We start from the raw sequence: 27,838 nt of genomic DNA, 5'->3' as shown, positions 1-27,838 counted from the left end.
CCAGCAATAAATATATTTGACTCAAAAACATATGGGACATCAAAGATAGGAAGACAATTTATTACATATTATTTTCATCATGTAAGTTCATTCATTTACAATATAAGATTTAAAATAAAACAAAAAAAACATTTCCTTCCACTTTTATTCTATAGTAAAAAGTTTAGAATTTCTGACTGCTTTCCATATAATGGAAAACTATGGTAAACTCTCAATCTTTCGGTGACAGTTGATTCTTTCTTGACAGTTGATGCACCTATTTGTTGCTTAAGATACAACAGGAAGCACTTCATTGCTACTTATTTGGTAAAATAAAGAACAGTGAAGTCTTTTTTTTTTTTTTTTTTTTTTTTTAGGGACAGTGTTTATCTTCAATCACACGCTTCAAAAGTATCTAGGATTGTTCCACTGTAGCTTGATCCTTGGCAGTCAGGACAAGCTCTGTAAGGGCTGAAAAGCTTTTTATGTTGCTTGTATCCAGTCCCATCTTCCGTATCTAGAAAGACAAGAGAAACATTAATTTTATTTAGAACAAAAGCTTATTGATTGTTCTCCTTAAAACAATTAGTAAAGCATATGTTTTGTCCTGCACTGATGAGCAAAGAAATGTAACTGCATATAGTGCACACTACAAAAAAAAAGCTGTATCCAGCTTTGCTCAGTTAAGTCTTTCCATTCAACAGAGCGTCCTGCAGTAAAATATTTAACCATCTTCTAGGCAACTTTTAACCGAAGTCAGTTGGAAGTCAAGTTTCCAATGAAACAGTCAGAAAGAGAACCTTGGCTGTAACTATGCATTTAATGCATTCATTTCAAATGAAATTTTGCCCAGAATCCTCATTTGGGATTTGAGGAAAGCCTTTAAGGCAAACATGGATACACCCAATAACAGCCAACAGCACAGTAACAAAAGCATTTCAATAAGCTGCAAGAGCCCATTGTTCTAGCCTTGAATTTCCTGTGGGATGAAGACAACAGAGAGTTTGCTAAAAGTCATTTCTTACCTAGGGAATCTCTTGCTTTGGCAGTTAGAAAAATACAACCATGAGAAAAACAAAAGTACACTGAAATCTAAATGAAACCATGATAAAGTGATCCTGAAAGATGTTTGCTGCTGGAACTCTTGGTAATGTCCACCTGTACCTAAATGATTATGAATCATGTCCACCAGCTCCTAAATGATTATGAATAATCTATCCCAGTTTAACTTAAATTCACATTATGTTAATGCACATAATTGGATAGGAATAGAAGAACAAACCCAACTCAAGCTCCCAGTTAAAAACTGCCAAATAGTATTTCTTGTTAGTAAATAAGATTTCCATGCTTCCACCCAAATCTTCCTCCTTTGTGGTAAGCCTCAGAAATAAGAAAATCATCTCCTTACACACAGGAAGAATTTACCTACCTGTTTTACTGTACAGAAAACATCTGCTCATAACCAAGACTGGTAACAAGTGCTTGGCAACTAATGACATGGACGTGCAATTAGTAGTCTACTTTTTTTTCTGAAACTTACACATGGAAATAATGACTACTAATCAGCACAATTTGATAAAGCTACTACACCCATTTCCTGGAATATTTTGTTCTTTTACTTGTTTCTACTTTGTTGTTTTAGTTTTTGTATTCAGCATCAAAAGGAACTTACTGTTACATAGCACAACAAGAAAGAAATCTGACCCCTTCCAAGCTCTTGGGAATAAACCCTTGATTATGCAGTGAGTGAAGGCAGGAATTACCCAGGAGAAGGCAAACAAAAGCAAGGCCATAAAGAATTTTCCATCAGAGCTAAGAAAATACCCTGTCCTTTGGTCTGTCCACTCAGTATTTCTTTGTGCTTCTGAGTACTAAGCAATACTTGAATTCTGAATAGTGAGAAATACCTTTTTCACATGTATACAAAAGCACAGAAAGCATGCATTGCTCAAGGAGATTCTATAATCATTAAGGTTTCAAGTCACCTCAATTACACAGATATAAAAAACAACCAACAAAGCACAAAGTTTTTAAGACCAAAAAAATAAGCTGAGCTCCCATTTCCTCCTGTATCTCACTCCCTTACCTAACAGCAGTAGACAAACTTCTCTTTTAACTTACTTGTTCTCCAAAATACTCGACATCGAGGGCCAGCTGCAGTCGGATTTTGTCATCATCACTCATACCTCCATTCGTACCAACAGGATTTGAAGCTGCAGTTCTTCTGGCTTGCTTCAGCCTTTTCAGGCTCTCTTCCATTTTCTTAACAGAACTTAACACATCAGAAACAGTTTCATAATACCTAAATGAAGGAAGATTGAGAAAAATTACACTTTTACAGAAAAGCCTACTGCATGCACATCACTGGCCCTCATAAAAATTATGAGGAATGCTGAGAGGAGTGGTTTTGAGAAGAAGCTACTGATATTTCCACCATTAAGTACAGAGGCCAACCTAAAGATTACAATTCAGTGTTGAAGCCTCCTTCTCATTTTCCACAGTGCCAGAAGTAGCACGTATCCAATGAAATTATCAGGCGGAACATCCAAACAAAAGCAATTATTACTTTCTTTTTGTACACACTGAAATGGTTGAACTCACAGAAGACAACATCTCACAGCAGTATGAAGTTGAAAGGAAAGTAGACGGACAAACAAATTTCATTAAAGAACTTAATGCAGATGGATATTCATGCTCAGAAGTCCTCAAGATGCTAGCCAGGAAACCAGAATGAAGGAAAGCACTGTGTTTTGACTGCCTTATACAGCTGGGAACAACTGGCTTTTCAGCTTTTTTCATTTTTTTTTTAAGCACTAAAATTTGCATTATCATTGTATATAATAAAATTGTCAAAGGAAAGTCAAACTCAAATTTCTTCAGAATTTGACCATGATTTGCTGACAATAACATGAGGTTAAGGACTTAAGTAATTTCTGAGACAAAATGCAAGGTTTTAGTTTACTGTTGCATTACTAGAGCAAAACAATTTCCATATGCTCTATCCACAATGTCAGTTTGTGTACATCTGAGCAGAGGTCAGGTCTCGAGTTCCCAGCCCTGCTTTTCATCTGTTGAGTACAAAACAGTAATAGAAATCTGAACGAATGCACCAGGTCAAAAAGGGGACATATTCCCATTTTCTTTACGGCTGTGTCAACTTGTAGCGTGTTTTCTCTTTTCTCCTGTGCCCATTCAACTGACAATGAAGTTTTTAAATAGTACAACGAATGTTGTGCATGGCTCTCTTACTTTTGTGTGCTTTCAGAGAGGGCGCCTTCCAACCACTGATGAATCATGGGCTGTTTCAATATATCTCTGTATTCATTTTGTAGTCTGTAGAAGGGCTTAAGAGCACTGTCAACATAAGGTGAAGCTTTAGTTGGCACTTCCTGGGAGAAGGCAGGGAAACATGATGGAAAAAAGAATCTGTAATTTATTTACTGAACACATGGACACCATTTATAGCACATATATGAAATGCTGAGCATGCATGTAAACCACGAAATAGATTATTCACAAATAATCAATAAAGAGATCTTCATAGACATGGAACAAACCTTGACCAAATCATTCAGCAGCTTTATACTATGTAAAATGCTATGAAACAAGGTCCAAAATGACCAAAGCTTTTGGAGAGATGCATGTGCCAGCCACCCCTATTATTGCCTACTTGCTGCTCATGCTGACTTCAGAAAGTTGAACACGCTCTGTATAAACAACAGCCTACCTCTCTTCATTAAAATAGCTGCTATTTCGTATCATACTTCACTAAACTGAAACCACCGCTCCTTCTATTCTCATACCACCCCACCCACTCACTATGTTTTTCAGAAGAAAGCTTTTGGGATAACTCTAATATCCCTTCTCTACTTTCTTCTGAGATGGTCTTGGAAGCAGACTGCTTCATTTCTTCAGGGGTGATCCGTGCAATATCTTGGACAGACCTCCTGCGTTGCAGGGGAACAGATCATACCCAGGGTACACAATCTCTGACATCTGAAATACGTGTTACTTATATTTTCTTATACTGCCTTTTTTTTTATATATATATATGAGACCAAACCAGCTACCGTAACAACTGTGCAAATTGGCAAAGACAAGGCACAGCAACAAGACACGCTAAGATCTGAACATGGTTTTGGAACCATATTTATTAATTACTTTTTATTGTTTTTTCACCAAATCATTTTATTTATTTATTTATTAACCATTCTTATCTTGTTTCTTCTGTGCATGGCATTCCCGAACGAAATCTAGGAAGCTAGCTCAACAAGAAAAAAATTCTTGACATAGCAGGTTGAAGTGTCACTCCCTGCCCTGATCAACCCATCTTCCAAAAAAAGAAAAACAAAAAAACAAAACAAAAACAAACAAACAAACAAACAAAACCCTACCAAAACCCTGCCACCCAACAGCAGCACATCTTACAATACATGCTATGAGATGAGGGAAACCAATTTATTCTTATTAACCGTTCTGGTTTTGTACAACAGTTTTATGTCTTGCCCTTCCTTCCGTCTCAACCTGTGCTCTCATCATTGTTACCCTACCTAAAATTTTGAAAATACAATTCTTTCTTTTCAAAGAGGTAAAAAGTAATGACTAAGTCATCTCAGTATTTAATACATTTCTTGACTCTCAAGCAGATATGAACAGCCCTGAAATTGTAAATGTACTGCCCAGTTAAGATTCTTAGTACAGACCCTTCTGAGATTTATTTTTCCTTCTGCAACCAGCACTGACCTTATTGGTTCTTCTATATAATCTTGGAATTTCCAGTGCACTCTTCAGATAAGTGAAAGAGGACTCACTCAGATCCTGGATAATTCTGTTATTCAAGGTAGGCACGCAGGCTGATAAAGAAGTCTTTGAGTCTTCCAAGGCTTCTATTCAAGTAAAAAAAAATGAAGTTTAGACTGAGCTACCCTGCCCAATCACATTACAAATTATGTGAATCCAGCATCATCCCAATCTCATTCCCTGTCCTAGATGGCTGCCGGTGCTGAATACAGGATGCTTGCTAAATAAATACACACCAACCATTTATAAAGTATCTCCACGAATATCAACCATTTCTCAGCCAGAAAAAACAAATACAGGGAAGACAATTAAAAAAGGCTAACTTGACATTCTCCAGGTTCACTTTTTTTTCCCTCTTCTCAGTATTATCGATGCAGCAAGGGGCTTGAATCAAAAGGCTCAAACCTATCAAAGAAACTGAGGCTGTGAAATTCTCTCTCACAGTACCTCAACTCCCCATGGACTGACTGGAAAACACTTGACACAAAGCTGTGATTGGCAAAAGATCATCTACTGAGTTGGGGATTTACACAAGCAGCTACCACTCTCATGGACTTAGGCATCTATCCATCTACCCATAATCTTGATTTAGATTTAAGTGGGTCCCTCTCTTCCTGGAGAAGCATCCTAATTATTGAACAAGTTACTTCCCCAAAAAAGCACTTCAGACTCACTGAATTTTAATCAAATGTTTTCTAGACTTCAAGGTAGTTTCTCTTTCACAGAATGGTTAATGTTGGAAGCAGGCATCATTAGGCAATAAAACATGAGTGATTTCAAGTTTCTCATGGTAAATTATACGGCATGTAAAAGCTGATTTTGTTTGGTCAGCAAAGGGACTTGGGAGAATGGGGAAAGACTGAATTCAGCCTCTCAGGTTTACCTGCAATACAAGACATGTTCTTGAAGCCAATCATTTCAAGTTTTGGTTTAACCATTTCTATGACGTCAGGAATCTAAACAAACAAACAAACAAACAAACAAGAGTCCTGTTATAAATATATTTAAATGGCTCTTATACATTCTGCAAGTTACAAGTGCTTTAAAAGACACCTTCGGTCTTTTCTGAATTTTTAATTATGTTTATCGAAACCTAGTATCAGAAAAATACAGTATTAATTGGATTTAAGGTCTATCATTCAATTTTCTACCTTACAGTTATCCTCAGGGAAATAACTTATAATTAACAAAATACTACCAACCCAGAGGCGACTTCACAAGATACAGGAATTCCAGCCTCATTGGCTGAAAAACATGAAAGAGTCCCCACTGAAAGCAAATAAATACCATACAGCTCTTTCAAAGATTCTGGTTCATTAGTAAAACATGATGATAGAACAATAATCTTGATTATAAAACCTTTTTGAGGCTGAAAGATTTTTAAAAACAGTAAATATATAAAAGAGAATAACATTAAAGCTGAATACTGTACCACACTTTGAGACATCAGAGAGATTACTAGCAAAAGTAAAACTCTGGACAGTTATACTTTACATTAGAAGTGAGTAGAAACAACATGCTCTAGTGGTAAAGCCCAGAAGCTACTGATTAATAGTTTAAATACCTGAAGTGGTTTCTCTGTAATTTGCCACTCAAAGTACACAGAGAATAGACCCTGTATTTCAGGTGGTATTTTTTCCTATCAGACTACTCCAGTTTTAGAATTAAAAAAAAAATCTTAAACAAATGCATTGTGTTTTTTTGGTAGTAATATCATTAACAAAACGCCAAATAGTACTGGCACACAGACTGACAAAGACTTCTGTAAGTAAAGTCTCAAGCACAAACCTGTTCCTGGAGTTTGTCCAGATCTGCAGCAATATACACCAACTGAGTACTGGATATAGAAGGCAAAGGCTGACTTTCTGGAGAAGACCCATTCCCTTGGTCCTCGTTAGGGTTGAGGCTTATGGAAGATTCCTTTCTGCCAGCTGGCACTGATTTTTTGCTTTCCTTTGCATTCTCACTGGAAATGGGCCTTACAGAAACCTGAAACATCAAACTGAGATGTGAGTCCTAGCAATAGCAAAAGCAGTTAAAGTTGTGTATACAGAAACAGCACAAAGTTTTCCTAAGTTTTTGGCATTAGAATGTAACACTTGCAAGGGATACTGACATTCCTAAATTGCATTAAAAGCAGTATTTTTAAAACAGTTTTTGGTGCACAAAATGGTTCAGTAATTTAGAGCTCTTATTACTATGCCACAGGACAATACCATCCTGGAGTAATTACCACCTGTGTGGTGTTCAAATAAACAGAATGTGCTAGATCAAAAATTTGATTATTATTTGCTTTGCAGAAATAGACTATTTCATATGCCAAAACACAAAACCAGCTGTGGATTGTGCCAATTAACTTTCCATTGCAAAGACAACTGACTGCAGAAACATTAGATTGTTTCAGTCAACCTGTCCTACTACAGCACTACAAGGAGCAACGCTCAGAGATCTGCGTGCAAGAGTTTTGAGCACCTTCTACGCCAACAGTCACCAAATAGAGCAGTTTGAATCTCCCCCTTCCTCCCCTTCTATCGTGCTTGCAACAAGGCTACTCAAGGTCTTTTTTTGGTCTCAAAAAACATGACTCACTGCTGTCAATCATCTCCTTTCTCCCACCTCCTCAAGCCCTCAGCTGTAAATCACACGCCTCACTCAGCTGCTGTTTTAATGAGCACTTTTAGTAAGACAATTTAGCTGAGAGAACAGTGCTATTCAGTCTCAAGAGAAAGATAAAGGGAGATCTTACTGCTGTCATCAGCTACCTGAGTGGAATGTATAGAGAAGGTGGAATCAGACTTTGCCTTGAGATACAGTGACAGTAAGAGGCAATGGATATGAAGTGCAACAAAGGGATTTATATCAAAAGGAAAAAGATATTTAATTACCAGGGTGGTCTATCATTGTAAAAGGGTTCCCCAAGAGACTGAAATTTTTGCCTTTGGATATTCAAAATTCAGCCTGAAAAGGTTTTCCATAACCTTATCTAAACTGGCCCTGTTTCGAGCAGGAATTTGGACCACATGACCTCTAGACTTCCTTTTCAACCCAAATTATTCTATCATGCTGTCATTCTGTAACACAAGAAAGGGGGAGAGAGAAACTTGTATGGCTAGGAATGGGGCAAAGCACAAGATCTTCTGCTCAGAAGCGTGAGTTACGATGTTGAGTCAGTTGACCATGCAGCAACTGATTTGTATTAACTCAACACCTTATTTTTTTTGCAAGGTTAGTTTTCACCTGGCTCAGTTTCCCAACCTAGTTCACAGTATCAATATGAAAACATATTGATACCAACTGTACAAAACACAAGATTATGGCTACTTCTGTCTCTGGCAGAAGCAATCTTACACATAGTACAATCTTGGCAACCATCAAACAGTAATACTTGAGCAATACTGATATTTGTGCCCAATGATATGTTTTGCAGTGATACTTTATATAAAACAAACTCAGGAACTGGTTGAGTGATCTTGTTCAGCATTTTTAAGTTCAGAAGAATAGTAATTAGAGAGAAGTTACACATTTTGTTTCAAGAGGTCTCTTACTGATGGACATAACTAATCACCAAAACCTTAAGTACATAGTTTTCTTACCTCACTAATGAACACGGAGTAACGTGCCAAAATTTGCAGACTAAGTTTCCACAGACGGTGTGCTAACAGTGGTAAAAACATTTGATCTGACCAGCACTTCAGAAGACTCGTCCAGACCATGTGAGTGGCCAAAAGGCAATACGAGCTGCCCTCTGAAAACAATCAGGCAACAAAGGTCAAGTTCCTAAGCACACTGTGAAAGACGGAACATCACTGATGTTAATAACTGAGATTATCTGAGATTTAAAAAGAAGTCTTCAATATTTATTGAAAACACAGTACGAATATCCATATTTAAACCAAATACTTTTAAAGCAGTTCATGCACTAATATTATATAGTATAAAGCTAAGGAATGTGTCTGCAAGATTCAGATAAATGCCTTGAAATTGTAGGATTTATGCATTTCATCACCATTATTTTTTCCTCCTTGCTCTTCAGTTCTGTAATTTAAAAGTCAGAAGTAAAAATACATATGCACAAGTTAATCTTAGCTACCTTCTTCACAGGCATTTACTCCAGTAACTGAAGTAACATCTTTTCTAATTACAGTGTACTTCTAACAAATACACCAGATTTGTCCTTCCACTGTAATCCTTCCTATGCTTACCTCCTCATCTGCTCATAAATCAACGTACGTTTTTTGAGCAGACACCAACACAAACGAACTATAGCAACCCTAAATGCTGCCAATAGATAGGGCTATGTAGTGGGGAAGATGTCTATAAAAATAAAGTTTGCCCCAATAACACAGCATTGTCTTTTGGTTGTCACTTACAGGATGCCAATACTTCCTTCTTGCACTGAGGGGACATTTCCACAAATATGTTAATTGTTACTGGTAAAAAGGGGTTTTTAGTAAGCGATCACTGAACAGTAGTCTTATATTGCCTTCCCTACAAAAATGTATTCCACTGTTTAATGAGTTCATAAGAAAACAGAAAGCTCATGTGAACCCTCAGGATGCCCATTAGTAAGTAATAATAAACAGACAATAACCACTGCTACTTAAAACAGTGCTTCCTTCTTAATAGGGAAATAATTAATTTTTGCAATTAAAGTTTACCTGGTGCTTCCTCTAGTGAATCTGAAAGCGATGCTTCAAAGGCCCCTGCTATTTCTCTAAATCTGAAAAATAGAAGTTTTGAATGTTATAAATCAACAATTGCTTAAATTGATGCCTAAATGCTTTTCAATGTTCAGTATCTATGCTATCAGTGCACATACACTAAAAGATCTTAAGTGTCTTTTTTAAATCCTGCAAAGACAATGTTTGACATTTTACAGGCAGATATGAAATTTATACATTGGGAAATTATGAAAATCACAATTACGAGCATTATCAAAGCCATAGCTCAGTGTCAAGTCCTTAGATTTTATTAGAAATGGTTTTGTTGCTGCTTTTTATTTCCTCTAATCAGTACTGTTTTCACAGTGTAAGTGAATACATCGTTTCGTACTTGCTTTAGCTGACCTTCAAGCATGCCACATGACAGTGGGAGCCTTTAGCTTTCTGCATGTTTGTTAATGAACAGTGGCATAAGGTTCTGCAAACAATTCTGCACCTGAAAAATCACTAGTTCCTCACAGGATGCCCTGACACCCCCTATCCCACCTTTAAAAAAAATTGAACAAACCAATGAAACAATGAAACCAATGAAATGAAACAAACAAAAAATATAAAAAAAAATCCAGCCCTTGATTTTTTGAGGTGTAGCAGCAAAATTAATATTAAAACATTACAGTACTTATCCATATTTAAAGAAGTATTAGGTAAGTACTCTTGTTGTGCAGGAGTTGTAGAAATGTATCCTTTCACCAAGTTCTTACCTCTAATGCTGAAATAAAACTGTATTTTACAGTCCTCCATAATAAGTTTTTGTCATTTTTCCTTTTTTTGCTTTTACGTGCAGAGTAATCTGTACACCTACCAATTACGAACCTGCAAGGCTCATCTTAAAACCTCTCAACTGTAATTTCCAGATCAGAGCAGGGACCCATCTAGCTTTTCTTGTTCAAACTACTAATGGACTAGATGCGTGCTTACAGTATTTTAAGTAGCGATCTGTGATTGACACACCAGGGGTTGGAATAAAAAGCAAATGATGCGACTTATCTTTTTCAATTGCTACCAAGATATAGCACATATTTTAGAAATATTTGTGAAATGGTTTCAAACACTCATTCCTGCCTGTACAACACCTTCATTGAGAAAGGAGTGTCTTCAGGTCTTACGGTGAAGAGTATTAGAGAATCAAATCAGATTTTTAAAAATTATGCAAATTTTGCTGAATATTTATTAGATGGGTAAAAAATATCTACCATGTAGGCTCATTACAGTTCCACTATCAGCTGTAATGACATAAATGAAACAGACAGCAAGGAAGAGAGTTACTGGGGGTGCTTGTGCCTGCATTGCTACAAAAGAAATGCCTCTGCATCCATCTATTCCTTAAAGAATCATTTGTACAGGCTTTCGTGAGGTCTGTTTGTTCTGAGTAATTTCTGCAATTGGAAAAAAACAAAACAGCAACCTTAACTGTAAATGTCACAGTGTAAGATAACACTTCAATAAAAATCCTGTATGATTTGAGGATAGTTACACACTTCAAAGAAAAAGCTTTGCTGCTATACATAATGAATATATGGCATTATTTTCACATTTGTGCACTGAAGAATTCATGGGCAATTCCAAAAGTTGTCAGATGATTCAGGTATAAAGGACTGATAGGGTAAAAGATGAAGCAGCTGCTGTTATCTAACCATTTACTGAAATAGCGAACTATTCAGATTTATAATAATCTTAAAAGAAAAATATTTATTTTTCTTTGTATGAGCCAGACACCAAAGTATCCAATGGGAAAAAAAAAATATTTTTGAACAGAGAAGATGCTGAAGCTTCACTTCCATCTTACGAGCAAGCAGCATCAACGTTTGATCAAGTGGTTACGTATTAGAAAAGTTGCACTTTCAAACAAAAGGGCAGATTCAGAGACCTATTAATGATGTCTTTCTGTTGTTAAGAGGTTTATAATTGATACAGTTCCACAGACCCTTAGAGTCTGCACAGTCAGCACCACTACTGTATTGAGTGCTCCTGCCCTTTCCCTTGGGGCAGCATCAATATTTGTACAGTGAAGTGGTTTGGAGAAATTGATTAGAGTTGAAAGTCAGCCTTTTTTGCCCAAGGTAACAGTACTTCATATTGGCTCACTGCATAGCTGCAGGAACAGTTGTGCAAGCAAAAAAACAGAAGAGGATGTCAGAGGAAGCCAGAACCATCATTTTATAAAAAGCACTGGATCACCAAAACACGAAGACCCTGCCTGCTTCCAGACCCACACTCCTGCCACTGATTTGTATTAGCTCCAGCCCTCACAGGATTCCAGGATTTGGCATCACTGTAGTTTTTTCCTGGATTAAACAAACTGCATAAATATGTCTACGGCTGTACAATAATTACCATTTATAGAATCATGCTATAAACATAGTCACAAAAGTGATCCACATTAAAAATAAACCTCAATTTCTTCCCTCTATTTTTTTTTTTTTGAGAATTCTTCCCTTTGCTGCCTCCCCCCTTTTTAAGAAAAAAAGATCTGATCATTTCAGAGATCCAACATGTAGTTTAGCCCCAGAAACAGCTGTGGTGGAACAAATAAATGAGCAGGATACTGAGAAGCAAGGGAAAGAACATCCTGTAACTGGTTTTGCTAGCACAGAAAATGTTATTGAACCCTACTGAAGTACAATGCAAAGACCAGAGGGTATACACAGTCCAAGTACAACACACTGCAGACACTTAATACAGTACTTGGGCTGGCATGTTCAAAACTAAAGGCAGAATATTAAAAACTTACTTAGTATACTGGACTATAAACAAAAGCAATCCACAAAACCAAGTAATCATCCTCGTTGTACATACAGGAACTAAAAGACATGTGAAACAAAACTGGGGATGGAAACTATTAGCTGCCTCTGCTTTGACTGGATTCACAACTAACACTGCTGCAGTACCCTCAAGGCAACAAACTCTGCTCATGTAACAGTGTATGAAGCTGTCCAGAGACTCTCAGAAGTCTTTGGACCAAGAGAGATGACACACAGAATGCTTAACAACTAACAGACTTTACCAACAAGCAGCTTTCTTGCCTGGAGGCCTGTTAACCAGCCCTAAAATCAGATGCATAGGCTAGACATCCTACAAATATGGTTCCTTTCTGTAAAATTTTAGCTTTACTAGAATTAAAATGGAGCTTTCTTGGTTCTCTCTGCTCTCTTCCCACGAGATCTTTACAACATAATGCTGCAGGTACATCACACCAGCTGGAAAAGTAAGCTAGAACTTATGACATAGCTTCTTACATAAAGAAAATTGCTGGGTGATCTTTGAGAAGACAACCCTACAAGATCTAGAACTTCAGAATTGTCCTGTGAGACAGAAATAATAGGTCAGAAGCATAGCCAGATGTGGAAAAGCTAGAAGCTGTCAGCCTGTTAATTTTTTATTTTGTAGAATAAAATCTTTTTCCCTCACTGTAATTATTCCTCTGGATTTGCACAAACAGTATCACTCAACATACAGTTTAGCTCCAGGGAGAAACGGCACTTGAAAAACAGAACCTGAAACCAGACTCAAGACTTACCTAGGTCTGTTCATAAGCAGCATATGAAATTCAGTGTAATGACAGCCAGCTACCCTGCAATATGTACTCTATGATTTTGCTAAACTGTTGGAAGATGCATAAAGCTATGACTTGGCTCAGTAATTATATTCTCATAGTTTGACTTCTATGATTTTGTTGACAAGGGGAACTTTGTAACGTAACGAGGAGATCTGACCCTAAGCTGTATCATTTTTCTGTGACAACTCTACTTCTGAAAGAATTGATGACTACAAATGCATACCAACCTTATTTGAAAATAAACAGGCAAATTCCATTTGTTGTTAAAGCTGTGGTAGGACGGATGAGATCTTAATCGTTTCACGCTGGCCTGTGAGCCACACTGTCGTTCAAATTTCCGTACAAAATCCATACTGGTAGTGTACTTCTGCAGAAAGAGAATGAGCATTTTGATCACTTCCAAGGCCCCCTTAAGCAATGAAAGTCACAACGGTTTCAACAGATCTCCTGCATCAGACTACAGTTAAGCTCAAGACTCAGAATGGGCTGACACCACTGCCATCACCTAATCTTGTAAGGCTAAAATCCTGGATTGCTGTGAAACTAAAACCAATGATCTAGCAGGTGTTACTCTATAATAAGAAAAAACAGCACACAGCACTTCTAAAAAGCGTAAAATTGTCTGGAAAAGAGAGCTGATCAGACAGATGTATTGGTATTTCTGAGCTGAATCACCGGAGTAGAACAACAATGGTGCACAGCACTGAAGTCAGTCCCAGGAAATTAGAGATAAAGGGATACAACAAATGGAAAGGATCAGGAACGAAATCCAGAAATAGACATCACCAAACACACATGAGAAGGGAAGTATGGTATTTCCTTTCTATTATATAGAAACTGTTCTACAGGAATTTCTAGAACTGTTTCCCTAACAATATGTATTGCAAATACCAAATATTTGCAGTAAAACTTCAAACAACTGGAAGGGTTGGTTTATTAAGATATTTACAAATAGTATTAAGCCAGTTGCAAACAAAGAAAAAATGCATCAATCCCGAAATACACTTTGGGCTTACTCTCAGTAACTTATTAACAGCCTGAAATAAACATAATAAATTAACAAGTTCAATGCAGAAAGCCACCAAAGCCTTGAGCAAGAAACGAGAGGCAAAATGGTACATGAAAATGTTATTTCACACAAAACAGACTGTATTAACAGTACAGAGAAAAAGATTATTTAAAACAAGGAGTAAAAACATAGCTACAGTTAAAATCTGCCTCTGCAATGAAAAAGTTCGACTATGTGCAAATGGTTTCTGTACAAAAAACAAACAAACAAACAAAAAAGGAACACTCCTAACCCCAAAACAGCAGCCATAAAAGAAATCCTACATGTCTCACTGAAATCTCTGCATGTTCAGTAAGCCACTGTCTCAGTGCTTCTGATGGTGTGGTGCTAAGAGCAGCAGCAGGGCTGCAGCAGCAAGACTCTTACCACAACCCATAGGCAAGCAACGTACTCAGATTCTCTGATGAAGCACTAAAACATCCTCAGAAGCCCCTGAGGTGCTGCTTACAGGTTCTGCTCTCAGAAACAACCCTGGGACCACAGGCCATGCACTGACACGGACATGCTTTAGTGTTGCTTATCTCAGTACATTTTTGTATTGCATATCTCAGTACATTTGTGACTTTCAGTTCAGTGTACCATTACAGCACGTTTTTCTCGTGATATGGCAGTTGCAGGGTGGGGAGATCGTATTCTGGAAATTGCACAGGAAAATCTTTTAGGTAACTACATCCATCCCAGTGTGGTTTTATCTATAACACATCGGAACCGTAAGAGCTGTGGGAGTCAAATGCAGGGAGAATGAGACATCAGTGCTCTTTCAGCCTGCTTTCTTAGATAATAAGCCCAATACTCTAAAAGGCAAACAAGCCATTAATGCTCAGCTGCCTTCTATCTCTAGCCATAGATAGAAACAAAACACTCCGAAAAAACCTATCACCTTCAAAATGGAAGGCAACTCAGGCATTTATCTAGTTATTTATAACATTATATCTAAGAGAGGGAACTAACAGCAAGACTGCTTCCCATTTCAGCTTCCAGGATTGGATTGTTGACTGCACAGAAGTTATTTAACAGAAACTGTGAGAGTCTGAAACAAAATGCAGCAATTTTCGAATACAGGCATTTAAACTTAACAGTCTCAAATCAATGTTTAGAGATGGGAGTATTATTTTTAAACACCTGTAAAGCTACAAATCTGAGTCAGAAATAAGGACACAATAACCTGAAACAATTTAAAAACTGCAGAAGTAAATAGTTATTTTAACATATATGCTTAAGACTGTTAGCTTGATTTTCACAGGATGATTTGAAAAAAATTTTTTTCAATCCTGTCTACATAAAAGGACCTTGTAACAAGTACTACTTTTCAGCATTAAAACTACATACAAATGCAAAATAAGCAAACAAACATGGAGAAAAAGACTTTTCTGCATTTCCATCAACTTACAAAACGGAGCTAGAAGACCACTGTCTAAAGTCTGCGTTGCATTACTTAGATTACCATCAGGACAGCAAACGTTTACAATTTTTTCCTCTTCTTAATTTGTAACTGCTCCTACTCTTTTTTTCCATGGATGTAATAGCTTGGCATTACACTTGGCATTTCAACTTCTTATTGATTTTTACATAAAATACTGTGATTCTGACTCAGACTCAAGATCATTAAGTGGACAAAAGCTGTCTAGAAAGAACTTTGGACAGACTACATGAAGTAACTGAAAGTCACTGGGATTTTTTTTTTTTTAAATAAATGTAGCAGCATCACTGGTCAGTATCAGCCTAGCATGAAATAACAGGCTATTAAGAATTGATTTAAAGCACCAAAACCAGCTCTTCTGAAGAGAAAATGCATTCTTGTGTAAACCACGCAGCACAGCTCATACTTTGCACTACGCAGGGCATTAGGTGAAACCTGAAGGATGATAGAAGCTTTATGGGAAACTGAGAAGCATTAGGGCAAGTTGGAACCCAGACATTTAATTAAAACGAACAATAACCCTTCCTATACAGAAGTCCCAGTCTTGCCAAAATATTGTTGTCATACTCTCCCACCTTCATATATGTTGCAATTCTACAGCTGAGATAGGCCATCTACTCCTAAAGCAAACATTTAAGGCCAAATTCACAAGACTAAACAGCTTCCAGTAACTTCTGTATGAGCCTTCCTGACTGCTATGGTTTAAGCTGGCAGGCAGCTCAGCGCCACACAGCTGTTTGCTTGCTCCCCCCAGTGGGATGGGGGAATCAGAAAAAAGGTAAAAATCAGAAAAAAGGTAAAACTCATGGGTTGAGATAAAGACAGTTTAATACAACAGCAAATGAAGTAAAAATATCACGATAATAAACAATAATAAATAAATAAAGTGCTGCACCCCGCTGGCAGGGCAGTGTGAGAACCTGAGAAGTCTCTGGCTTAGTGTAAGCACTGCTCTACAACAACTACAAGCATTATTTGCATCCTAAATCCAAAACATAGCACAATGCCAGCTAGCTGGAAGAAAATTAACTCTATCCCAGCCAGAATGAGGGCACTGACAAAGACAAGGAGAGAATTAATGCCTATGAAAAGATCAAGTGTTGTAAGATAGCCTCCTCTTCCCGGCTATGCAAGCACATGAATTTATACAAGAGCAGCAGCAAAAAAGCCTGGAGAACATGGCTCATTCAATTCTTGTGTGTGTCACAAGAATAGCAAATGGAAAAAAGGTAATTACCTCATGAAACACATCTGGATTTCCAGGGTTAAACAGCGATGGCAGTTTTTCTTCTAAACCACGTACTATTTCTGGCCACACTGAATTCACTAGGAAATCGTATCCAGGAACAATGTCTGCTTTCTCACTGAAATAAAAGTTTAATTATTCCATGGTTGTATTTCACCACCAGGCTTCTATTTGGAGGTAGGGATAACTAGAAAGACATGTACTGCATCAGACAAAATGTAATTAAATTATTTTATTTTTTATTTTTTTAATATTGCTGATTCTCTTTAATTGTTCTCCTTTCAGGTTTCATATCTGATCCCATGGTCTCAACAAAATATTTTTTAGAATTCTGGAACTGTTTTAAAATTTTATCAGCTACATATTTTGCAAGCGTGTCTAGAAAGCAAGTACTTTTCTGCTGAGAACTCCTACTTGTAGGCTTTCAAGACTTAAACAGCTCCAAACTTTGGAGATAACAAATAGAAGTAATGTGACTAATACGATGGCATGAAAGAACTCTTTCTTAATTGTTCCATGTTGTACTTATGCACAATATTGTGCTTTGAAGCAAAAGATTAAAGGCTACTCTGATTATGAAAATTTATAAATTGAGAGCAGAAGACACACAAACATTTAATTCCAGTTCAGTACTCTAAAGTCAAAACTTTCTACTTTTAAGATTAGAACTTGGTGAGGGATTAAAAGAACTGAAGTGTTAGTAAAACTCGAAGTAATAACAAGCTCAGCAATGGACAAATAATTAGAAGAGTAATTCTGCAGTCCCCAGGGGATACATCCATAGTTCTGCTAAATACAGCAGTCCATTACACTAACCAGTCTACAAGCAGATAAATGGATACAATTCAGTAGACATAGATTATTTAAACTTTGAAACAGGCAAATTAACTGCGTAAGGAATTAAGCACTTTTTTTAAGAAAACAGTGGAAGTAGTATACAAATCAATTAAACTTATAGTTCCATTAATACAGTGAGTCAAATCTCTGAGGATCTTCCCCACTTTTTGATGTATGCTAACAACCCAGTTACTTTAAAACTTGTTTTTTTCCTAATAGCTTTGTTATGCCCTTTTCCTTGGATGAAGCATCCAATCATGTTTCCTTGATTTAAAAAAAAAAAAAAAAAAAAAGCACAAAAACCAACAAGGCATCTGGCACATTGTATTGAAAACAGTACTCAATTCTACTACTGAAACACAGGATTCTCTCCTTCCCTTCTCTGAAGGTCTGGGCCCCAACATCAAGAAAATGGGTTCACTGTTTTGAAAAACACAGACGTGAGGCAGAAATCAAACTTGAATATGAATCTTCAGGAAAGACGAGGTAAGTCATTTATGTATGGTAAGTAACTATGAAAGATATTTCAAAAATATATATTAAATTTACTGTAACTTTAGTGCAACTGTAAGAAACCCCAAGGTATTCACCTTGAAATAGCTCCCCCTGTAACTTCACGCAAGAGACGGCAGTGGTGAGGAACAAACTCCAATAGTTTGTTGTACATGGCCTGAAGGCCATTAGGATGAGCTTGAACATACTCTTCCACAATCACCTGCCAGGAAGAGTTCAATATTAAATGTCAGAAAAGTGAGTATGAAATACCGCAATGTAAAATTCAGAAGCCTACTCACTTAAAACTTCTCATATCATAACCTTAAATATTGCAATATTTGGTAGATTACTTTCCTAGTTTCCAAGCAGAACGTGCCAGCTTAAATTATTGCTTTCCTTAATGCATAACTCTAATCAGCAAGACCAGCCACAAGAATACAAATGAGCCTCTAGCTTTTAGTTGTTAGCCAACGTGCCTGGCTCCCCACCCACTGTACATGTCACTATCACCTCAACTAGTCTGTGATAGCAAACATGTGACTGGCAAAAGCTAATCAAGCCTTAGAATAAAGTCGATTTTTTTTTTTTTAATGTAGAGTTAGGTTGGTCCACTCCCAAATGCAGGTAAGCCAAGAGCCAAGAATCTTCCATCACAAAGTTAAGCCTTTAAAGCAGCTGGCAAAGTGGTTTCACAGGACAGTACTTCAAGTCCAGGGAAAAGGGATAACCACTGAGAAAAGAGAAGGCAGACTATGTGGGTAATATGGGAAAAGGACAATAGTTTATATTTTTTGTTATTCTATTTTTTGCCTCTCACTACATAAACAAGCAGAATGGTGCAGAAGTGGGGATAGAATGGATAGTAGTAAAATTGAGAGGGCACGACCAGTCCCCACTGCTGTTGCTACAGTATTAGAAAGCACCCAAGGGGGAAGTTTGTTCTTAAGTGGAAAGGTCTGGATCCACCATCTTACTTCTTCTACCATCCAAAAGCCAGCAGCTGTCTTTGTTTTATAAATCTGTATGCACACAAGGTAAGAACAGAAAAAAATTAAATGTTTCCTTTCTTACAGAAGAAAAGGAACATCCTACTGACAATGACATATAGCCCTGCTTTTATGAGACAGACTATTCTTCCACTGGGAAAGGAAAGGTTCCATCTCTTGGCTGCAAAAGGCATTACTGAGTGGAAAAAAAAAGTAATTTCTTTTCCCCATCTTGATTCAGAAGAACAACTCCTTCACCAGAGGTTACACAGACTAACTTTTCACTTGCCTAGGTTGGAAAAACTATGTGGAAAACAGCCTCTAAATAAAAATAAGGTATTTAATTATTTTTATTATTATTAAGTTCACTTCTCCATTTATATTTAGAAAGTCACACCAGTGTAAGAAAATGCAATTGTTATTGCCTAAAGGAACATAATCAACACTTTTAGGAACAATGTTCACATTACCTTTATGGGTCTTTATAAGAAATGTTGACTCTATACTATGAACGGTTGCATTTTTTGTGGAAGATGAGTAGAGAAAATACATTTTAAATATTCAGGAACTGGAAAAATAAAAGAATGTCTGACATCACACCTCATTTAGAGGTTTATAGAGCAAAGAGAACAGTTAAAAATATCTCCATTTAAAGAGTAACAGCAATAAAATAAAATCTGGACAGCAAAAGGGAAGATGCAGCAACAGCGTGACTTGGGACTCAAAGCTGCTGAAAAGTGCTATCTATTTCAGAGGTAATGATGAGAGAAAGGAGATCTGTTCTGCCTTCTATTAACATACCCCAGGTCAAGCAAGTGGTTATTTGCAATCACCAAGGCAGCTCTCATACTTCATGGCCTTTCCTCCCCAGAGACACAACAGTGAAAGCCGTGGACCATTCATCATCGTAATACTGCTGAGAGGTTCATAATGCTAGTTCTTGTTCAACGACTTCACAGACCTGCTGTGGGCCCAGTTTAACCTACCCTGTAAGACCAGTGAATTTAATGGTTTTGTGAAACACTCTGACAGCCTGGTGAAAGGCAAGGAAACTGCCTGCAACAGGGCAGTCAGTGTTAGAGCTTATGCTGTGAAAAGGGCACTGATTCACAGCACGGAACAAATATCCCCTGAAATGATACACAGTCAATACCTAACACAAACGTAATTCCCAACACATAGATGAAAAATTTGTTAACATTTATTGCCACCTCCCCTCTTAAAAATGGGGAAAAGTAGGCTTGTTGCTATGGAAACGCCACTTCAGCATATCTATTAAAACCGTAACAAACTCGTTTTATCAGGTTTGTTTAAACACAGCAAAATATCAAATCTTAAAATTCATTTTTGAATTTTCACTGAAGCTTTAAACTAGAGCTGCCATGATATAATCATAGATGCTTAAAAATGTTCTTAGTGGCAACTGCAGGTGTGCTGACAGACAAGAAAAATTGGGCACAACTGACTGACTTGCTGACCCATTATTGTGGCAGGTTACTCATTAATCTTTCCTTCTTTTTTAGAAGGATTACATTAACATAAACTACAACAGAAAGAAAAAAAAAAAATAGCATAGATTTTTCAGCTAAGGCCAGAGGAAGCAGTAAGAACAAAGCAGTACCAGAAGGTACTGCTGATGAAACTTTTTACAGGCACAGCAAAAGCTGCATAGTCAAGAAAATTAGCATAAAGTCCTCTAATTTCAGAAAATATAATCAGTACTCTGCAATTGGTCCAACTCACTATTGCAAACTGATGTCCTACAAATAAGTTTCTAATGAATTGAGAACTGGCCACCTGACACATTTTTTTCCACTACAGAACAGCAAACACTTCCCAAACAAATCCTGGTACATGTCCTGGTACATGTCCTGGTACAGCTGGGAACAGCAGATACTGCTTCTACAGAAAGAAAGGAACAGCAGTAAGAACTATTTGTACTGCTTTTGCCTGGTATTGAGCCAGTAGATGAGAAAGACACACCTCTGACCTGATCCAACGCACCCTGCTCCACAGTAAACTGGATTTTACTGCAGCCATGTGCTTGCTTAAGGTTTGCTATTTGGATTTCCCCCCTGACCCAAGCAAAATGTAGACAATGGGATATAGTTAAAAACTGGTAACAGGAAAAAGAATTCCTCCACCTTCTTTCTTAAATAGGAACAACAAACTGACACCATTAGGGGTCAGTTCTCTTTCTCTCTCCACAGAAGCACTCTGAATCTCCTATCCAAAGCTGGAAAATAACAAAAAAAAAACAAGTATTTTTGCAAGTCAGATCATTTTCTCAGGATTCTTGATTTTATCTTACCTCATCTATATAAGGTTTCACAAGTACTTGACCAACTAACGCCTCTGCATCTCTTGTTTTGTCAATTGTTGCATAAGTGCGAAGACAGTGACGTATGATGTCAACATTTGAAGTCTGAAGGCCTTCCAAGAGCAGCCCTTCAAGAGACTGCTGCAACGTAGCTGTTATTCCAGCTATACGCTATGAATAGAAACAAAATATAGTAGTGTAAAAAAACTTAAAAGTAAAGCCTTGCCATTAATGCTGAAGTACATTTTTTCCAGAAATACCTCATTTGGCTTTCAAATTTCATTTAAAATGTACACAATTTTTGATAACTGTCAACATTAAATGATCATGAACACAGCTTAATGGGTTACCAAAGTTAAAAGTTACGTAAAAAGGCACTTATTTTCCTCTGTATATTGAAAGAGACATGCTAAGTTATGCAGTCTCCTTCATACTGAAGAAATGGGTCAGTAATTGTTCCTTATTCAACAGAACCACCATGTTTGATAACGCACAAAACCTTTTTAATGTGTTACCAGGGATGACAACTGTGGCATTTATTCCTAAGTGTCAGAAACTAAAACTGTGGTGTGCTCCTGGCACAACTTGACAAGTAACTGCAAACCAAAGACACTGAATTACACTGGTGACAAACGACATGCCATTAGACTCCTTCTGGCTTCTGCCTAACAGCTGCTTCAGTCAACACACATCCTCCTGTCTGCTAACCATATTTCCTGATCTGTAACATCTCTTCCACTATATCCAATTCATTGTCACACTAGCTGCAGATAATACTCCTGGCCCAGGATGGTCCCTTGCAGCTCTGTATTTAAAGCGAGTTCAATGATGCATGATAATTTAATCATAGTTGAACTACCCATTTAACAAGTCAAATGTTCTCTCTGGCATTTTGCATGCTATATTGCAGCCATCCATCTATAAACTAATTTTTTCAATAGCCACAGAATCTGCTCTGAACATGCAAAACCAGTAACCCAATTGCTAACTAGTCATGGAAACTATGATCTCATGACAGCTACGACATCGGTGCGTTATCAAATTTTTCATCACAAATTCAAAGCATAGCACCATATGGGCTACTAGGAAGAAAATCAACTCTGCTCCAGCCAAAACCAGTACAGCAACAATAGGTACAAAACAGAAGTCCTGGTAAGTATTGTAAAGCCAGCCACACAACAAAGGAACAAAGGTCCTCCCACCATAAATACTACTCTGCTGCTCACATTTACCCCTGTTGTTAATTTGGTTGCCAGAATAGTCTTGTGAACAGTCCATGAATCAACACGGTATCCTTAAAGTCTTGAGATAAAACAAGTTTGTATCGCCAACAGGCACTTATACATAGTGAAAAACTACGAAGCATCTCATTAGCTCAAAAGCCATTAAGGATGACAGCTTTCATGCTCATCTGCTTAAAACATTACCCCATTTCCATATGACATACTTTTTAAGCACTACTTTTCATTCCCTCTCTCCAGTGAATGGTTAGGGAAAAAAGGCAAAAAAATAAACACCAAGTCATCTTTTACATTTGACAGCTATTAAAAACAGGCTATCAGGGACACTAGCCTACCACCACAAATACCAAGAATTAGGCACTAAATATCAATAAAAGACAAGCTTCAATTTATTCCAGTCAACCACTCCTAAGACATTCCACTTGTATTTTGATCTGTACACTGCAGTTAACAAAACCAACATAAATCACTGGAACTAGGCCTCGCTATCAGTATGCAGACAAACTGCAAGACATAATAGACTAACAAAAGCATTTGTTATGTTTTTTTACTATTATTTCAAATAATTTATCCTAAAGACGTTAATAAGCAAAGCATAAACTCTCAGAAGAAATAACACTTCCATTCTACTGATAAAACAGCCTCTTGAAAGTAATTTCTCCTGTAAATCAATTCAGTAGAACTCCATGGAAACAGAGATTTGTCTTCCTATTTAGATATTTTTGCTTGATCCTACAAGTATTAAGCTGGCTACAATACAATACCTACTGGTCTCACTTTGTCCAAAAGGGGCATTCCTTTGCTTTGTACTGCATGAAATTGTAGTTGATTAAATTCTGTGGCAATTCTCTCTAAAACCTGTCCGGTTACGAGTGGGCTGGAAGAGAAATAATGAGAACAGTTAGATCCTTGCAAATACACTCACTTTCAGTTGCAATAGATAGATAATGTTTTCCCCCAATTTTTGTTGTTTAATACAAAGACTTGGAATTCAGATAGGTACTACTGCAGTCACACAATAATAATCTGGAACAGACTACAAAATTAGAGTTGTTTTGAATCTACTACAATATGAAATGGGTGAAGCAGAAGTTGAGGACCAAGAGATCAAACACCAGCAGTATGAAGCATTGCTTTCTACATGGCAAGGCTGCTTATTGTCACCGAAGAGTCAGTCTTAACAGAACTCAAGAAACTGCATTAAGTGCTCTTCACGATCCAGATTTGTTTATTTCCCCTTTCCATCATAAAATAAAACTAAACACAGCTATCTCTAGAGAAACAGTCCTATGCTTCTCAGGTCTATATGGCCCCAAAACTTGGCCTAAATTTTGAGTCACTTACATACAATCTTGCTTCCAAACATGATTCTGCAAAGTCTCTCACCGTGACAGAAAATAGTTGCATGTGCTTCGTCCCTCTAGGTGTGAACTGATTTGTCTGTTCACTTCCCCCCACTCACTACCATGTGATCCAGTGTACAGAGTGGAAGAGCCCCAGAGCATGTCTCACATTTAAACAAGCTTATGAAAATGTCATTTTCCTCCACCTTTAAGTTGCACTTGCATCCCAGTTAACTTTTCCATGTGCCTGGTACCCAAAGTAGCCAAGATACATTTTCCCTCTCTCAAAGGTAGAGGGAGAGGATGCTTTCCATTAAGCTGTTGAAAATCAAAACTCAGCAATCTGACTGGAATTTGTCACAGTCCTGTCTTTTCAGAACTTTTCAGAAGTATTACTTGAGTGGCTTGCCTGCCTTAGACTATTCTTGCAGCAGTCCTTTCAGCTATACATAAGCAGGGAAAGCAAGAAAAGCTATTCCACATTTTACATCCAAACAATATTGGAAAAGACGTGCATTTGCAGGACTAGAGAGCAGTTTGGACATGACAGGATTAGAGACTTCCTAGGAAAAAAAATACAATTTAATGCACACTTCAGCACTACGAGTAATACAGAATGACAAATTTACAGAGGACTAAAGTTGAAAAAATACTAAAATAAGTCACATATTCTATCACAGTTAAATGTCTGAAGAGATATCCTAATGTGTGCAAGTTTATCTCCAATATCATGAAATTAAATTAGTCCCACTGATATTAAAAAGCAAGTGTTTACTTGGTTGTTTTATTTTTTTTGTTTTTACCTGTTTCCCTCTAAAGAGGACAATTCATTAGTGCCTTGGGAATGTAGAATTTTCTCAATTTTCTCAACTGACTGAATAACATGAATAAGTCTCAGGACACACATCTGTAATTAAAGAAAGATTTTTTATGTCTGACCCCAATCCCATTACATTATATAACAACCCTGAAAATCTTTTGGACTTTTTTTTGGGGTGTAATTTTTTTTTCTTCCCGTTGCAAGTTCTCTCCCTCCACCTTAATTTTTGAATCATGTCTCAGTTAAAGTGTTGCTCGCATAAGCCTATAAAACCCCTGAATTTTTCCAAGTTAAGCAAAACCACAAATATTAATTCTCCTGCATACAAAATTTTAATGGCCGTATGTTTATATTTGCAATATACAAGTTTATATAATACTACAAGCAGAAACAAGAACAATTGTAACTAAAAAAAAGCCAACTGAACATAAATGTTTTTGGAAAATAAAGTAAAAAAAAAAAAAAAGTAATAAAAATACTTGTATCATTAAGACTGTAAAAATGAAGTCAATCAACCAAACCCTCTTATTTTTAGAAGTGCAAAATTCTGTGGAATATGCATCTGGACAGCCCAGAACTTTTTAAACTCTATTTTCCTGGGGTTAATGTCAAAACCAGAATTTGACCCAGTGAGGATCTTTTCAAGGTAATAATTTGTTGTACCTTTTTTCTTCTAATATCTTCTTGTTTAGACAGCCGGTCATCCACCGCCCGAATTCCTTCACTGACACATGATTTAAGACTCTGTGAAAGAGAAAGTCGGTATGAAAAGCTGGATTCACACTATGAAGAACATGTTTTAAAAAACAAAAATCTGAATTGTAAATTCCTGAAACAGGAGACATCAATAAGAATATAGGACAAATAAAAGTTATAGTATGTCAACTACTCTCAAAAAGAAAAAGACAGAAATAAGACTAAGTAACTTAAGTATAATCTTAGTATAACCTGCTCCTAAAGTACTGCCGTGACAGGTATCATTATTTCAAGCCAAGTGTTTTCTCCATAACTTATAGAGTACAACCCACCTTTCACCCAGAACAAAGTAATAAAACCAGTATGATATTATGTCTTCAAACTGAAGTTAAAAGTCAGATTTAAGTAGCAATTTCTATACAATAAATAGCTCTCTAGGTGAACCTATTTCATGTTATATATGTGAACCTATTCTCAGTTTTAGACATCAAGGCTAAGATATTTGATGGAACATTCATGCAGCAAATATCCACTTGAATCAGCTGCCAAGATGATGGAAATTTGCCCTTCACTAAATGCTAAGTCACGGTGAGACTTAGAACAAGAATCAGACTGACTTGAAGTGGGTGATCTTTCATGGTTCAACCAGAGGGCCAAGGAAAAAGTCTCAAGTGGGACTGCCTTTAATCTGACTTATTTACTCCCATCTCCAAGTTACTCAGATATTAAAATAATTACAATATCTGCATAGAGTTATCTTGCAAGAGTCCATTCATTGATCACACTTAAAGGATTCTTTACGTCTGCATCGAAAAGCGCTACAAAAAACATAAGCCTGCTACAACTGCTAGAAAACAATGCCTCTCATGTTACCTAAGAATAGAATGTTCAGAGAGAAAACAATTGTAATTATTAGTATAAGTAAAACATTTATATATTATATGAAAGTGAATTAAAGATTACCAAGCCGTGTATAATGACTGTTTTGAGCATACCATAACTTCTTCCCGTAACTGTCCCAAAGGTACGGAAAGCTGGTTAAGGGCCTTGTCCATGCCAACCTAAAGAAATTATCACAAAAAAGATTGTAACTCTTTTGGTAAATTCATATGTGAATTACTGACAAAGTCTATCATTTTAAAGATACTTAAAGAGAACTTTGATGAGACATCTCCTGTTACGGTCTCCAATTTTAAGTGCAACGCATAAATATGTTACCTCCAACACAGGCATAAAGGTATCAGACGATTTTTGGCATATAAAGCCAACAACGAAAGAAAATCTTAATTTATGGATTTTTTTCCCCTTTCTAGAGAAGATAAATCTCAAACTTTGAACCTGTATAATGTTATAAATTGGAATAAAAGAGCAGGAGACACAGTGGACAAGAAATTTTAATATGAAAGCGATTAAAATTCTCAGCAAAGTGTGTTGGATTTTCTAAGAATACGCAGATGTATAGTAAGTTTGAAGAGTCCTAAAAATATCTCTCCGAATGGCCTTATTTGCATCTTTGCTATTAATATTTTAGTACCTTATTCCATTTAATTTTTACAAGTGTTAGCAGATAAAAACAAGAAGTGTCCGCCTTGAATCTATCTTCCTAATGAATTATTTTTAGGATAAATTCATACATCTAAAACATTTATTATTGGCCAACAGCAATTCAGTGCTGCTTGTAAATTCTGTAGGAATGGTCTCTCAGTTTCTCTCAGTGTAAGGGGTCAGAGTTTAAGCCTTCTTAAACCTAACAGAACCAAAAGAGAAGCCATATACTTTTCATATGAAAAATAAAAATCACAATAAGATGTATTAAGCCTGAGCCTGACAGCACCACTTAGTAACACTTACTAGATTTGTTGAGAGATTAACAAAATCTGCATAGTCCTTATTTATGAGCTCTACCATGGCCGTTTTCAGGAGTTTGTAATAGAGCTCCAGATCCTCTCTGAGCTCCTCCAGCTGCACGCGTTTCCTGCACTCCGACACGAAGTGATCAACGTCAAAATCCGGCTGGAAACCAAACAGGAAAGGGAGACGGATGTAAGCAAAAACTTTATGCACACACAGAGCGCTCCAAATTCAGCGTGCCATACAGAAGAGCTGACCCCACCGCAGACCCCCCTCACCCCACAGGAGCCCCCTCGCTGCCCCCGGCCACCTTCATGAACTCGTCCTTGTCGAAGCAGAGGTTGTCGGGGCCCCGCGGCAGGTTCATCTTCTTCGCCTCCATGACGGGCAGCGGCTCCCGGCTGCAGCCGGGCGGCCAGGCCCAGGAGCCGCCGCTGCCAGCGCGACACCTCCCCCCC

The 27,838-nt window shown here is 37.2% G+C and overlaps 1 protein-coding gene across 1 annotated transcript; it reads right to left on the bottom strand.

Moving 5' to 3' along the window:
- Positions 1-327: 327 nt before the first annotated feature.
- On the bottom strand, positions 328-27,838 carry COG2 (component of oligomeric golgi complex 2). Its single transcript, XM_084285274.1, has 18 exons — positions 27,691-27,838; positions 27,381-27,542; positions 26,525-26,590; positions 25,497-25,577; positions 24,817-24,920; positions 23,439-23,547; positions 21,421-21,600; positions 18,219-18,343; positions 16,783-16,909; positions 13,284-13,423; positions 9,438-9,499; positions 8,373-8,524; positions 6,568-6,768; positions 5,663-5,735; positions 4,723-4,865; positions 3,229-3,368; positions 2,101-2,281; positions 328-496 (listed from the first exon to the last, which is right to left on the bottom strand). The coding sequence occupies exons 1-18, from the start codon at positions 27,760-27,762 to the stop codon at positions 395-397; spliced, it is 2,220 nt and encodes a 739-aa protein (XP_084141400.1). The 5' UTR covers positions 27,763-27,838; the 3' UTR covers positions 328-394.

This window comes from Netta rufina (assembly GCF_964035555.1).
Source record: "Netta rufina genome assembly, chromosome: 3".
Taxonomy (NCBI): Eukaryota; Metazoa; Chordata; class Aves; order Anseriformes; family Anatidae; genus Netta; species Netta rufina.
The sequence above is the reverse complement of the archived record's forward strand: the minus strand, read 5'-3'. Positions and strand labels throughout refer to the sequence as shown.